The following is a 15554-nucleotide window of genomic DNA, read 5'->3' as shown; positions in this document are numbered from 1 at the left end:
CAAAGTAACAAAGTATGAGGGGCAACAAAGCCATCTTATTGAGGTATTCTTGTCCATTGCAGATGCAGATATACAGCTGGTGTGAGATTACATTAACAGTCCCCTGTGCATATGAACCTGATTCAGGGGTTTTGTTGAATAATCTGTCTATGTTACTATGTTCCTTATCTCATATGAACTATCTCATAATTATATCTCATAATTAGCTGGATGTTAAAAAATTAGAATGAATAAGAAAAGTAGGTGTACTCTCAGTGTTTTATTCAACTGAATGTTTCTATATTGTTTGGTATATTTGCACGAGACCATTTCCCTCTTGTGTTTGTCCATGGGACCATGGGATGCCTGCAGTGTTTCACAACAGGGCAGCTGGAAGTATGCACGCCACCAACACACACACAGTCATGCACATACTGCTCTGTGATGTCGAGGCTGATAAATGCACATGATAAAGAGAAAGGAAAGTTGAAGTGTAAAACACTGTGACCCTAACTGACAGCTTACCTTCACACCACTAATCAAATCTGTAAGTAGCTATAAATGTTGTTCCCTAATTGAATAATTTATTTTGTCAAAGGTTATTGAAATTTGAAGAAACAGTACCGTAGTCCAATTGTGGTAATACAAAACCGAATTCCTGTGCGACGGGTTCAGAAGAACAGTTAGAAATGTGTCTCGATGAAATATAAGTATACATACATATATGTTCATTATTAAGGCTTTTTACTTACTGCCGACTAATGCTGAGATATCCTCAGAATTGTTAAATGGGAGTCTGTGGATTTCAAGTCTTGTTTTTTTTTTCTTAAAAATTGTATTGAAAATTGTTTTTGTTTTTTTTAAAACACCAATTCTTCACACTTACTCTACACCCATCCTATGATTAGTTGCAAGTTTATCGAATCTGTTTACTTGTGAACTAAGACAAAGACACTGGCTGTTCACACTCACAGTATGAGTTGGTCAGTCGGATGTTGCCACATGTAAGCCTTATGGACTGCCAGGTCTCTTACTGAAACAGTAACAAAGCATGATTGTTGAGACACTAATGTTCATTATCAACTATCTGTTTCACCCCCAAATCCTCAGTATGGTGGATTCATGCAGCCCCTGGCTGTTGACCCTCACAGTATGAGTTGGTCAGTCAGATGTTGCCAAATGTAAGCCTTATGGACTGCCAGGTCTCTTACTGAAACAGTAACAAAAGCATGATTTGGTGACACACTAATGTTCATTATTAACTGTCTGTTTCAGCCCCACCCTTACACTGCTGACAACTCCTGGGTCAAACAATACCTCCCAGATCTTTACATTACAGGGAATCGATATTTGAAGCTGTCAAAAAGGAGGATTTTCTAAACTTAACCTTTCCTATTAACCCTAACCCTTTCTCTTGTTTAGACATCCAACAAATATATGTCTCACAACCTCTTGACTTTAGCTGTAACCCCCCCCCCCCCCCCTTAGATATCAAAAGCCACCTATCCAGATGTGAGCAGAGCTATAGAGTACAGAGCTATGACACTCCCATTGACTCCCGTTTTAAAAATGGCGGACGACACTTTATGGATACGCCAATAGTTCCACACGAGGCACGGAGCTCCGTTGAACTCAATTGCTCGCAAACAACAATTACTGGTAAGTTAATGAAATAACAGCATTTTAGAAGTTTTTTTTTTTACATCAGAAAGCACACTGTTAGACATCGTTATGTTTACATTTGGTTTGCATGAAATGTCGATGTTAATGTTAAAAATGTAATTGATTTAGAGACCTAACTGAAAAGCTTGGTAACTGAAGCTAGCATGTTAACACATGCTAACGTGACATTAACGTGATAATTTCACTAAACCCCGTTAACTTTTTGTTGTCAGGTGACATTATGTAAAGTTGTTTTGATTGATAGGTTTTAAAACATTACCAAAATACTACTGCTAATACTAAGATGCTACTGCTATTACTGTTACCATTACTTTTTATTATTATCATTATTTATCATTAATATAATATGTATTATTTATAGTAATAAAAACAATGCACATTATTTATTATTCCTATTCTTTTTATTTTTGTTGTAAATGGACTTGTACTTGTATAGCGCTTTTCTAGTCTAGCTGACCACTCAAAGCGCTTCACTACATGCCTCATTCACCCCACTCACACACATTCATACAGCACGTCTTAGGATATAACTACGTGCTTTCTAAGCATTCACACACATTCATACCCCCAATGATACACTGGGGGAGCAACGTGGGGTTCAGTGTCTTGCCCAAGGACGCTTCGACATGTATCCTGGGGAAGCCAGAACCACCGACCTTCCGATTGGTGGGCGACTGCTCTTCCTCCTGAGCTACAGCCGTACACACACACAATTGTTCTTGTTTTCAATAATTTTTAAATAACATCTTGTTTATTTAACAATGTCTGTTTCAGTCATACTTATTCCAGTCCATCGGTTCTAACATAAATTGCAAGTTTGAATAGTTTCTTGTAGAGATAGTTTTGTTACTATTGACTGATCATATTCAAGCATAATTAGTGGTTGTTTCATAGATCTGGTACATGGCTCAATCTTAAGGTCTCCATGGTTTTGACACATATCCTTTCAAAATAACTAAACTTGGTAATAAAGATAAAAAGTACTTTGGAAAAGCTGACATTTCACAAAACTGGTTAGTGCTGACAGTGCTTAGAGTCCAATAATGGTAAAAGTGAAATGGCAACTTGTTGATCTATTTGCAAAGGCAGAACAACCAACCTTGTAAAATTAGCATCACTCACGTAAGTAACCTAGCGAAGGTAACACAAACTTTTCTCTCCAAAAATGTATTATTAGTATTATTCAAAAGTAATCAAATCACTTTCAGTTGTCAACCCCAGCAGCCGGAAACAGGTCAAAGATCACCTGTCAATTAGTTTGATTGATCCATTAGAGCTCAAAGGTCACCATTGAAATTAATTTGATCGAAGGGTGCTTTTTTATTCTCTGATAAAGCTTGTAGTTTGGGGTGGCTCAGGTGATACTGAAACATCCCGTAGGGTACCTCCCAGGATGCATCTCTCCTCACTCTGCTCTCTTTACTTTCCATGTACATATGACATTATTGCTGTCAATAACTTGTGTTTCTCTTTCTCAGCAGGTATCCCTGGCCTGGTGTTATGGTGTTGACCCGTCTTTCCTCAACCCACAGCCGGTGGAGGCAGGTGGCCACCCTTCCCAGTTCTGGTTCTGCCAGAGGTTTCTTCCTGTTAAAAAGGGGGCTTTTTCTTCCCACCATCGCCTCCTGCATGCTCAGGATGGTGAAAGAGAAGTTTTTGTACAATCTATTGGTTTCCTTACCCAGTCAACAGTTTTTTAAAACTGGCTCTGTACGAATTGGACTGATTTGGAATTTCAGTGAATTTAGTTTAATTGGATTATGATTTTATTATAATGAATTGGGTTGTAATCCGCTTGAGTTGGACTGTTTGGACGAAGCTTTATGGATTTCTGTCAAAAGATTCAGCCTGTGTTATTATTTTCAGCGTTTTAGACTGTTTAAAAATAGCTGAAGGCACCTTGAAATGTGTTCAGCAGCTGAAGTTGGATTTAAAAAGCGGGAAAGAGACTGAAGCAGTTTCATTCAGGAATAAAACGGAGAAAAATTTTACATCGGAACTCTGCCGACAACAGGATAAATTTTATCATCTTTTAAGTGCCTTGAAATGCTGATCTGGTGTTCTCTTTATAAAACTGAATTGAACTTTTGTATCCAAAGTGTTATTGTCCTGACAGACAGTTGCACAGTTCTGATCTCCTTACAGCATGAAATTGAATCTTGCTTCTTAACAGTTTGTGCGTTTTATTAATGTCTGAAAAGACTGAATATTAATGTATTGTATACTTTATACTGGACCTCAAACAACTAACAGAGCAACTCTTAAACTTCAGGTGGCACGAACAAACTCAATTCAACCGAGTATTTGTCTCTCATGAACGAGGTTGTAGTAAATCATGAAATAAAAATATTGTTGGAGGACGTTATGCTGAATCGTGTGCGTATGCTCAGTCCCCGGATGAGACTGGTTGCCATCTTTACTCTAACTTAACACAGCGCTGCTGGTGGGGCGGAACGCCACTAAACGACCAGTTTGTTTGTAGGAACCACCGACAGACCTGGCACATCACCGTGTTTTCCCACTAAAGATCTGTCACGCTGATTTGTTAGTTTGCAACTGTAGCTGCATCTCGATCCACAATGGGAGAACGAGAAGACCTAGTTTATCAGGCAAAACTTGCCGAACAGGCAGAGCGATATGACGGTAAGTCACAATCTAAGAATCGGCTCTGAGTGGGACATCTTGGCCGCTCGGATTTTTTCCCTGTGTGAGCAAGCTAACATTAACAGAGCAGGGCTAGCAGTGTTAGCTGTGGTCAGCTAATAGGCTAACCTGGCCACTACAGCTGTTTTTGAGCTAATCGTTTATTGACACGGCATATGCTTGTTTGTCACAAGAAACTATTACGACGTAAAATCAATAGCCAGTGCAAGGAGGTATCCTTGCCGCACTGAAACTGTAGGAATGTTGTAGACACTGGCTAACGTTAGCGCTGGTGCTACAACAAAATGGCGGAGTAGTGAAGCGTGAGCTGTCAGGAGTTACCTCCCCTGCACCATGCTAGCTCTATAGCTGAAGACTTGAGCTACTTCTTCGGAACAACTATGAGCAACATTGAATATGACGTGACTGACTTTGTAGTTCTTGTAAATTGATAAGTTCTGTGTGATTCTGGTACATATACTTGTCGGTTTTTAACACGGAGGCAGTCGCTGTTTGAAGCCTGGTGTGTTAGTGGGAGGGCAGCTGTTCATTTTGGTGGGGTGTTCCCCTGCAAGGAGGCTGCACAGATCGATTGGCGAAAATGACTCCCTCTTCATCTCTCGTACACTCCTGTCACTGTCATACCATTACAGGCCTTGTGGAGGCTGTTTTTAGACGAGTGGATTTGTCACCGGTCATATGTTGCCCAGTAACGTTAAGTGAATGCACCATGACTCATTCATGGGATTTGGACCCAGACTACCTCGAAGGATTTATGGTTTAGTCTCTAAATGTTTACGGTACTGGAATGTCATCGAATAGTTAGTGTTGCTCAGCAGTGAGTGAACATATATTAACATGTTGCTGAAGGATGAACTTTTAGGGTACATCAGTGAGGGAAAAGTTAGATATTGACCAAATTACATTAGTAACTCTCATTATACCCCACCAGCCAGCAATGATGGCCATGCTCATTTGTTTGTGGTTTGGTGGAGGTTTAGGGCTTTCAAACCGGTCTCACATGTTCTGTAAGCTCTCAAATATGACCTGATATTCTGGAAACCAGAATACCCCATTCATTATGCAAGGTTTTGCTTAGACAAAGACCCTTATAATATACCAGTATTTGAAGTAATTATGTGAAGCTAGATCCGATAGACAATAATTGAATCAGTACTTTATACTTCATACATCATATCTTTTTTTTTTACTGTTATGTGGTCAGCCAACACCATTACAAACTTCATAGCTAATCAAGTCTTCCATCATGATGCAATTTTGATGTTGTAGAAACAAGATTAAAATGAAATGTTGCAAAATTCAGTGCTCAAAACCCGTGTTACTTCTGTCTCTTCGACAGAGATGGTGGAGTCTATGAAGAAAGTGGCAGGCATGGATGTGGAGCTCACAGTAGAGGAAAGGAACCTACTATCAGTGGCCTACAAAAATGTGATTGGAGCTCGAAGAGCCTCTTGGAGGATAATCAGCAGTATTGAACAGAGGGAAGAGAGCAAGGGTGGGGAAGAGAAATTGAAGATGATCCGAGAATACAGGCAAACGGTAAAGCACTCAGTCTTTTGATAACACTGTATATGATCAAGATTAGAATTTGTGTTTAGACTTTGCAAATATTTCTAATTATTCCTCAGTGCCTCCTTTTCTGAAATAATCTGCTCATTTTAGAGCATCTCAGATTTGCTTTGTGAATGTTAGATCACAAGTTTTTGTAAATGGTGCACACCATTGAGCACCAGACAGACTGCATCTGAGTCATACCTGGGTAGTCCTCCCTCCACTCTCTCTTGCTTTTATGAAGGGAAATAAGAGCTGTTATCATTCTGGGAGAGGCCAGAGTGTGTTAGGGGATGGGAGAGGCAGCTGGACTGTAGTCAGCCATCTGATGGTATGCAGAGATGAGTACACCTTTGTTTCTATTAGTGGATACTGTATCCCCTGACGGAAATCCAAGGGGAAATATAAATTGTTGTGGGCACAGAGTTAAAGAGTGAGAGAATGGTCCAAATAAAGTAGCTACAGTGGACGTCAGCATTCATGGATAACTTTATGTATATGTTATCCATGTGGAGATGGCTGTTTTTCTAGTGGTGATGATCCACTTGAATCTTTGTGAATGTGGGCAAAATGCTAGTTTTATGCCATGCACATTCTTTTTGCCATTTGCAACCTAACAGCAGTAAGAAGAAGAATTTGTTTTTGAAGAAGAGTTTAGTTAGTAAGTGATCAATGTTTCTGGCTGAATAAATGATTGACTCTTTTCTGGCAGGTTGAGAAGGAACTGAAGTCTATCTGTGGTGACATTCTGGATGCACTGGAAAGGCACCTTCTCCCTTCTGCTGTCATGGGAGAGTCTAAGGTCTTCTACAACAAAATGTAAGGACCTTCTGCCCTGAATGAAATGCCAGATAGATCAATAAATAAATCCTCTTTAGTGCGCAAAATGAGGGCTGAACATGTTCACAGTTCAGAGGTAAACTCACAAATTAAAGAAAAAAACTAACAGAGAAGTCCCGCTCCTGTCATTTAGGATTACATTAAATGCACATTTGCATCATGACAAAGCAATATTTGTTGTCACAACAAGACTGAAATCGATAGTAACAAGACACAATATAATCAATTGACCACAAGCTCTCCAAGCACTGAGCCTCATTGTTCTTAAGAACAAATTTGTTCTTAAGTTCTAATTGTGCACTTTTCATGACAAATCCTGGATGAGAAAACATTGGTCGTTCATTCCTCTGAACACTCAGGAGTACTCTTAAGCAAATTTGAGTGCTGACAAGTTTGAACAGAATCGGTGTTTGGGCTGTCTTCTGTTGGGCATGTCATTAAAACTCAGTAATACAATTACAGTAATATTTTTGTCATATTTTTAGCAACTTTTTGAAATTTACAAAGCATTTTGTTATTTTAAAAGGAATTAAGTACATCAGCCCTTTGATTTACAAGTTAATTAATCAGATTGGTTCCACCCTTTTTATATGCCAAAGTGGCCTTTACTTCATCCCAGGCCTGCTCACAAAATGGCATATTTACTGTTGCTGCAGTCGTGCCCCACAGAGGGAGCAAATCTTTCATGACCATTAAGATTTATTTGCAGACAGTGATGAGTACCTATTTAGACTCTTTGGGCTACCAAGAGCTGTTCTCATGGATCATTTTAATTGTTTAGAGCCAGCACTGTGGACGGTCCAACTCTGTTCCAACACATGCAGGTTATCTCCAACTTGGGCCTTTTGGCCACTGGAACATTTCAGCGGGAGCTGGGAGACGAGGGGACACATCACAGCCATCCATGGGCCGCGCTCTCCCGCAAGTCATGGATGCAGTAAATCAACTGGCCTCACAAAACATAAAGTGTCCACATGCAGCTGAAGAACACAGTCATGAGGAGATTTAATTCTATTGCTGGTCTTCCTAACACCATTAATGCCATAGACTGCACACACGTGCACATTTAAGCACCCTCACCAGATCCATTTCCATACCTGAACCACATTCAGTATCATGCCATAAATGTCTCTCATTTGGAATCTTAGAACCAACTAATGAATGTGGTCTCCTGCTTCCCAGGAAGAGCACAGACTCCTTCATCTTATAGAACAGCTCTGTGAGCATGAATAAGGAGCAGCTGATGACACATGGCTCATTAGTACATATCTTTTGATAGTTAAAATTTTCTACAACAGTGGATTTTTGTTATTGTTTATTGGGGGATCAAGGATATGCCCTGGACCCCTGGCTTAAAATTAGATTTTATTTAATCAGATGCACACATGCTTGCACCACAATGGAGCGCACCATAGGCATCTTAAAAGAATGCTTGATGTGTGCACACAGTCCTTCCGTCTCATGCCCTTTTATGAGATTGGCTTTCATCAATCTCAGAACAAAGATACAAACAATTTCATGGTCTAAAAATAAATGAATGAATCTGATGAAGAGTTTTCTTAAGAACAACTTAAGACAGAATTTAAGATAATTCTTAAGATATTGGTGAATGAGTTTTTCCAGTCTTGTTTGTCCTCCCACCACAATAGCAGTTGTTTTATTATTAAAAATGCACTTATTGATTGGTCAGCTGGTTTTCAGCTCAGTCATCCGTCAGCAGTGACTGGTCCATCGGACTCAGATAAAACTGACTGTTAGTTGCACTCGAGCCATGGGTTGGATCAGATCATGTGCCTGGTTTCCTTACCGATATATTGTCAACAACATATTGACAGATACACACTCAAACTAACACGTCACCATGGAAGCTCTTCAACACAAGTTAAGAAGGCACAAAGCTCACAATTTGTTCTGACATTTTGGTTAATTTATTTGTGCTTGCTTTGTGTATCTGCAGAGCTGTGCAGTCTCCCTCTGAAGCATGAAGAGCCCTGCACCTTCTTTATTATACACACACACTGCCCAAGTCAGTCACTCAAAAACTGTGGCTGTCTACATGCTACAAAACTGAAAATGGATGCCTTCTGCTTTCTTTTATGTTAGATTAAGTGGCATTTGATACAACTTATGGACTACACAGAAAAGCTCTGTTTATGTTTATGCATTTAGCAGCCGCTTTTATCCAAAGCGACTTACAAATGAGGATATAACATTACAGCTATTATCAAAGGTAACAATACGCTCTGTTATATAAATAATAACACTTCATTTTGAGATAGGCTTCATGAATGGAAGAAAAAGTTCAGTAACCTGGTGAGGTTTTGGAGAACACAATAAAACATTGTGTGCCAAAAAGTAATGTCACAAAACACTTCGAAATACAACTTTCTGTAACTGAGGACTGCTTTACCAAAGCAGGTGCTGCTGCATCCACTGAACTGCCTTTTGGCTGCAGTGCTGATGACACTTTGTAAACGTGCAACCATCCTGACATTGTCACATTTAGATGACTCGTTTTTGCTATAAGAAATACGTTTGCAATTATTACTTAATTATCATTGGCTTTAAGAATGTACATTTATGTTCCTCAATGATCCCACAGACATGAGTCAGTTGACAGCCATAGCTTCATCAGTGGATCATAGAAAATAACTTTATATATTATCTAAGATTTGCCCTTCACTCCATTGTTGATCAAGTTGATTAAGGTAGTCTCTGGAGCCAGTGGCTACTAATTGCTGATAAATTGCTAAGTGCTAATTCATTAGCTAAAGTTTGAACTTCAAGCAAAGACCCACTCTCACAACCACCGATAACTGATTTTTCTGCATCTTATGATTGATATTTTCAACAAGAGAGAGACAGTGCTTCTAACCAATGTCATTCATTGTGTAACTGCAGACACACAATCATTTATGGACCAGGTCATCTTTCTTCTTCTTCTTCTTCTTCTTCTTGTGCCAGCCTAGAGCGGACCAGTGTCACCGTTTCTCTGTTTTTCAGTTGTTTGTTTCTTGTGTTGCAGTAGACCAAACAGTTATTTACAAGCAATCAAGGTCAGTTTGCTGGAGACAAAATCATGACTTTTTTATGTTGTAGGTTATTGAGGCAGAACTAGAGGAATCACAATTTCTCAGATGTTTCCCTCAATGAATGAGTCAGAATGTTTTTTTAAAAACTGTCAACTTGTAGTTTTTTTGGTTTTAAATAAAAGAGTGTCCTGACAAGAAGTGTCAAGGAATGTGACTTTCTTCAAGGTAACGTCATTATCAGTGCTGATATCTGACACTTCATAGGCTTTCACACTAAAAGCTGAATTATGATCTCTCTGTATACCTGTGAAAGTTGATTTTTCATGTTGTTTTTTTTGTTTGTTTGTTTGTTTTTATAGGAAGGGTGACTACCACAGGTACCTAGCAGAGTTTGCCACTGGCAACAACCGAAAGGAGGCAGCAGAGAACAGTCTGGTGGCCTACAAAACTGCTACGGATCTGGCCATGACAGAACTGCCACCCACACACCCTATCCGCCTTGGCCTTGCCCTCAACTTCTCCGTCTTCTATTACGAGATCCTTAACTCACCTGACCGCGCCTGCAGGTGACTGTCTCCTCAAAACAGTGTCACTGTGTTTGTTTCCTAATGCCCATTTGTAAAGCAGAGCATTACTCTTTTACTTAATAGGCAAACATTAATGTATTGATTTTGTACAACATTTTTGCTTAAAATTGAACCAGTAACACTTTTAATTATAGATATTGAAAGTGTATAGATATAGATATTGAAGCTATTTGAGAAAGAGCATGTTTTCTCAGGTTGGCGAAGGCTGCGTTTGACGATGCCATCGCAGAACTGGACACACTGAGTGAAGAAAGCTACAAGGACTCCACGCTTATCATGCAGTTGTTACGTGACAACCTGACACTATGGACTTCAGATATGCAGGGAGAAGGTGAGAGACTTACACTGTGGTCCTCCTCAAAACACTTGTACAGTGTCCTTATTGTAATGCAATTCGGAAATCTCCCTGTAGCTGCTCTCCTCTTACCACAGAGCCTCTTGTTCTGGGAGTAGCTGCTGACACTGATCGACTAACTCACTGATGCTGTTAACCACCTAAGAGCTTCTTCTCTTACTTTGGATTTATAACATATATTCAAACTGTGATCAGCTTGATTGATCCTGTTTTTTTGTCACTAATTTCTTGCATGTATTGCTTTTCTTCACTTTATGAAATTACTTTCATATCCTTGTCCACAAATTAGGGTTATTTTCCAGCAGAAGTTCAGTAACTTAGATTTTCAAAGAAACAAGATCCAATTACCTTACTGGTGTTAGTATTTTCGCGTTTTCGTTTGTTCAAAAAAAAAAAAAAAAAAAAAAGAGAAGTGCTGCGCTCATGGTCCATGTGCCCAGCTGCGGAAGCAGTTCATTGCAGCATTCCTGTCCACACAGTGAACGTGTGGCTGAACTGGAATCAGTTTAGTTATCCCCTTTTTAATAAATTCATAGTTTTGTCTTAAAACGGCCTGATGAAGTTTAGCTAGCCACCTGCTTGTCAACTGTGTTTGGAGGAATAACACTATTATAGTTTTTATTTAAATTTTTTTGTTTTTTTAAACCTCAGCGATTATTTAGGTGGTTTTCTCTTTCTCCACATGTAACAGACATTTGCCGTTTTCAAATAAAATCAAAGAGAAAAAATAACTAACATGTCATCTGTGCACTGTGCTGTTCAGATATCCAAGTTAGCATGGTAACTAGCTAGGCTTGTTTGTAATTGTGTAACATCTCTTTGTCACAGGGAGATGTTGAGTGAGGGCAGTTGCGCAGAAACATCAGTTGCCCCTCCACACACACCAGTGTTAAGTGAAGCACACCATCACAGATGTTTTCATTAATCTTATTTTCTCTCATAACAAAATAATATAGCAACAATGTAAAGTAACCAAAAAGTACAAGAAAAATGATGATAATCCCATTTGGAATTCAACAAAAATCACATCTGCTCTGTAAACAATCAATTAATGCTACATATTAACTATGTACTTCTCTCAGAGAAAACATATATAAAGGCTACAGGACCTTTACCAGGACTAATCTTATGTGGCCAGATAAAAATATGTATCTATTATTTTGATCGTTTAGTTTTATTTTTAAATTACAGTGCCACAAATAAATTGGCAATAAATGAAAGGGACATACCATAGTGCTTTTACTAGTTTTTACTCGATACAGAAAGCAAAAGGAGGTAATGATAAATGTTCACTGACTGAGAACCTTTAGAAGATTACATTACTTTTTCTTATACAGGTCATTGCATAGTGACACTGAAACTGTTTGACAACTTACTATGAGACATGTTCGGCTTTACGTAACATTACGTGAATGCGGCTTAACTTGTCCCGTTGCACTGTATGCTGAATCGGTGTAGCACACCCTTAATGGCAAATGACATGGTAAGTATTTTCTACCAATTCATTGTTATGTTAGGTAAACATTGACATGACTTAACCCAGTTACTATTTACCTTTGGTGTACAACGCCGGGTGGTTATCCCACAGGTGGTGAAACATATTTGACCTGGTCATTTTTTTTGGTAGCCAAAAAAAATCCCACACAGCTGACTTTTTCAGAGGGAATAGCTCTTCCTCTTCCATGCTTTACCTCCTGTGGGACTGGGACGCCTCCGTCTGCAACCATAGACATATAAAGATATATATATAAATATTTATTTGTCTGTCTGCAACTGCACTGACCAAAAACAAAGCAACACAAGCGGTTGTTGTTTGTGTTTATGCATTTAGCAGACGCTTTTATCCAAAGCAACTTACAGGTAGGCAGATAGGGTAAAGGGGTCTTGCCTAAGGACCCCTACTGGAGGTAGTACCTTTCATGCAGAGGATTTGAACCCAGGTCTCCCACACGAAAAGTGGCAATCATACCACTACACTTTCTCTCATTCCCCCTGCTGTAGGGTCCTAAAGGATATTACCCATGTTAACTTTGTAAGTGTTGCTCAGCCATGCTTTGCTCTGTGTTTGTGTATGGCTACCTTGTTTCACCTCTCAACACCGGCTCATGACTTAATTTGAGTCCAGTCACCTGTTGCTTTGTCAATCATTCATCAGGATGGTTGAACTTTTGGTAGGAGGCTGTAATCTTTGATCTTCCACCACAGTCTTGTGAAAAGTGGCGCCCTTGAGTTTGGATAGTTCAGCTCAGCTTGTCTCATGTTTGTGTTTGCGACATGATTGCTTGTTGTGTTATTATGTGACTTGTATTTACACCAAGTCAGCCATGTAGAACATGTTCTTGGCATGTGTGACTGCTTGCACACAGTGTGTCCACATGCAGTTACAACATGTATAGTTAAAGTAAAGTGCTGTTCAGTAGCTTTGAATGGAATTTCTTTTTTCTTTATTTTCCTGTAAGAACACTGAGTTGAATTAGTTGACGTAAATGCATGTCGAAGTTTTTGTGTGACAGCTGTTGTCTGGTTTGCCTTTTCCTCTCACTGTGCTCTGTTTTTATGCTGCCTTCCAGGTGTTTTAAACAAATAACATCATTTCACTACAATAGATAGTACTGTCTTCTGTGTATTCTCTGTTGCTTTTTTACCTACCTCCCAACATTTTTGAAAGGTGGTACCGTATTGACGGACTGGAAAATCAACTTGTTTTTTGGCTTTTTTTTGTGGGAAAAAAAGTCAATTCTGATGCTCCTAAAGGTGCCTCATTAGTGCTAATCTTAAGCAACATTTTTCTGAGTTTGCGATTGAAGCTTCCCAACAGAACTCAAATTAGTTCAAAGCCCCCTACTGACATCTCCCATATTATGAAGCCTCTTATGCATCAGTAAGAATAATCCAGTGGTATTGTTAGAGAGCATGTACTCATAATTGAACACTGTCAAACAAAGCACTTGACACCCACAAGTGAAACTTCTGATGCATTCCAATTGTGTACGTCACTTTGTACTCCTGTCTGCAGCTCTGAGGATTGAAACCTGAGTTGTTTTACAAGCTAACAGCAGATTTTCTGTCCATCAGGTGAAGAACAGAACAAAGAGGCACTGCAAGACGTTGAGGATGAGGCCCAGTGAGACTATGCCACCGACAGCCAACTACTTGAGACCCTCCCCCCTCCTCCTCCTTGCACTCCTTGTCCCTCCACCTTTGTCTTCCTCATCCTCTCTTTTGGCGAGTCACCTTTCTTTTGCTCCTCCTCCCTTCCTGTTCCTTTTCATCACCTCTGCACATCCAAGGCCAAAGCAGGGCCATGGGGTTAACAAGTTCTTTCTTTTTTTATTTTTGTATTAGCCCTTAACAGTCAAATAAATACCACTTAATTGAGACAGGAAATACAATGTTAGAAAGACAAAGATAAAGACGGAGGTCCCTGGATTGTTAGCTGTTTTTTGTCCTGGTACAAGCAGTTCTGAAAATGTTATCTTTGTTTTCATTGTTGTATTTTTGTTTGTGCTTTTTCCTCAATATTTTTATCAGTTGCTGGATGTATTGAGATTTTTTTTTCTTAATGTAATTACAGAAATTAACTTTTATTACTGATAATGTTGAATATTAGTTATGGGAGCTGTTTTATCTGTTTTTAGTGAAATGTCTTGCAGATTATTTTACCATTTTATGGGCAGTTTAAAAACAGGTGCCCTTTTTGTTAATGTAGTTTTCAGAGGAAGTTGGCAAAAATTGTGATATCCATGTGGGGCAAAGAAGTGCTTAACTTTTACACCATAGCGATTATATCGTCATGTTTTCTAGTCGTCCTTGGACTGTATTATGTGCTGAAATACTGTAATCATGCACACTTGCTGAATCTCTGAAGGCTGATTCATCTCTCACTGGTGGTTTTAATTTACTAAAAGAAAAACTGGGCGTTCTCCTTCTTGTATAAAAGATGAGTCCCATTTTTGGCCCCGCACCTGGACGGAGAGCCTGAAAGCTTGTATGAATCCACACCTTACTTTCAGCTCCAACTCCCCTGCTTTTTACTAAAGCTCCTCTACGATCAGAGATTTTTCTTTCTTTTGTGGTTTTCTGTGTTGCTCTTCTGGTTTTACTTCATTATGTGTAATTTGGAGCTGATTTGTACTACTGGATATCTGACTGGAGCCACAGGCAGGGAATCTGTGTTGTTCTTTCTGAAACACAGCATGGAATTAACAATAAACAATCTAAATTAAAAAAAAATATACAAACCTACTTGTTAGTTGTTGTTTTTTTGCATGCATGCATGCATACCTTTGTCAGGCGGTGATTTGTTTACTAATTATTGAGTACTTTAACTGGCCCCGTATTACAGCCTTGTTCTAACGATTCAAACGCACGATGCACAGGTTTCCAAACCCTGTGCACTCTCACCACACAGCAGATGTTGCTACTGAAATCTGAGTTGGCAACTGAGTGTAATCATGAATGCATATGTTCCGTTTGTAGTCTTTGTGAAACATGCCTTGGTTCTGCAGTGTATTTACACTTATTGTGTGAACGGTTAATGGAGATGATGGTCAGAGGTCTGATGACATGAACAGAGTTGCTGTGTGACCAGCATGAAGATGAAACAGACTTTTACTTTTTTCTACTGGAAGCGCCTTGAATGTGACAAAGTCTTGGTTGTGTGTGATCATACGAGCCCTCTGTACCCCTGTTTCTTTTTCAAGCCCTCGCTCATGCATGTTCACTCTGCGGCCTTAACCTTTTACCTCCTCAGTTTCAGTTTCATCTGCTGCAGTTGCACTTTGTGCCACTCTTACATCACCCATCACAGCCTGAACTGGCTGGCCTATATTTAGACTCTCAGCTGAAAGTGGAGGAGCCTGT

General features: G+C 39.4%; 1 protein-coding gene across 2 annotated transcripts; it reads left to right on the top strand.

The window, feature by feature from the left end:
• Positions 1-4073: 4073 nt before the first annotated feature.
• Positions 4074-14924, top strand: ywhae1 (tyrosine 3-monooxygenase/tryptophan 5-monooxygenase activation protein, epsilon polypeptide 1). 2 transcript variants are annotated; one of them, XM_072393060.1, is made up of 6 exons: positions 4074-4305; positions 5666-5865; positions 6590-6696; positions 10109-10315; positions 10531-10667; positions 13764-14924. In XM_072393060.1, exons 1-6 carry the CDS (start codon positions 4242-4244, stop codon positions 13817-13819), a joined length of 771 nt encoding a protein of 256 aa, XP_072249161.1. In that variant the 5' UTR covers positions 4074-4241; the 3' UTR covers positions 13820-14924. The 2 variants fall into 2 exon arrangements, with proteins under 2 accessions (XP_072249161.1, XP_072249162.1); XM_072393061.1 differs by having other exon boundaries at positions 4076-4305; positions 13767-14924.
• The last annotated feature ends 630 nt before the right edge of the window (positions 14925-15554 follow it).

This window comes from Leuresthes tenuis, unplaced genomic scaffold (assembly GCF_036924035.1).
Source record: "Leuresthes tenuis unplaced genomic scaffold, fLeuTen1.0.hap1 SCAF_9, whole genome shotgun sequence".
Lineage (NCBI taxonomy): Eukaryota > Metazoa > Chordata > Actinopteri > Atheriniformes > Atherinopsidae > Leuresthes > Leuresthes tenuis.
The sequence above is the reverse complement of the archived record's forward strand: the minus strand, read 5'-3'. Positions and strand labels throughout refer to the sequence as shown.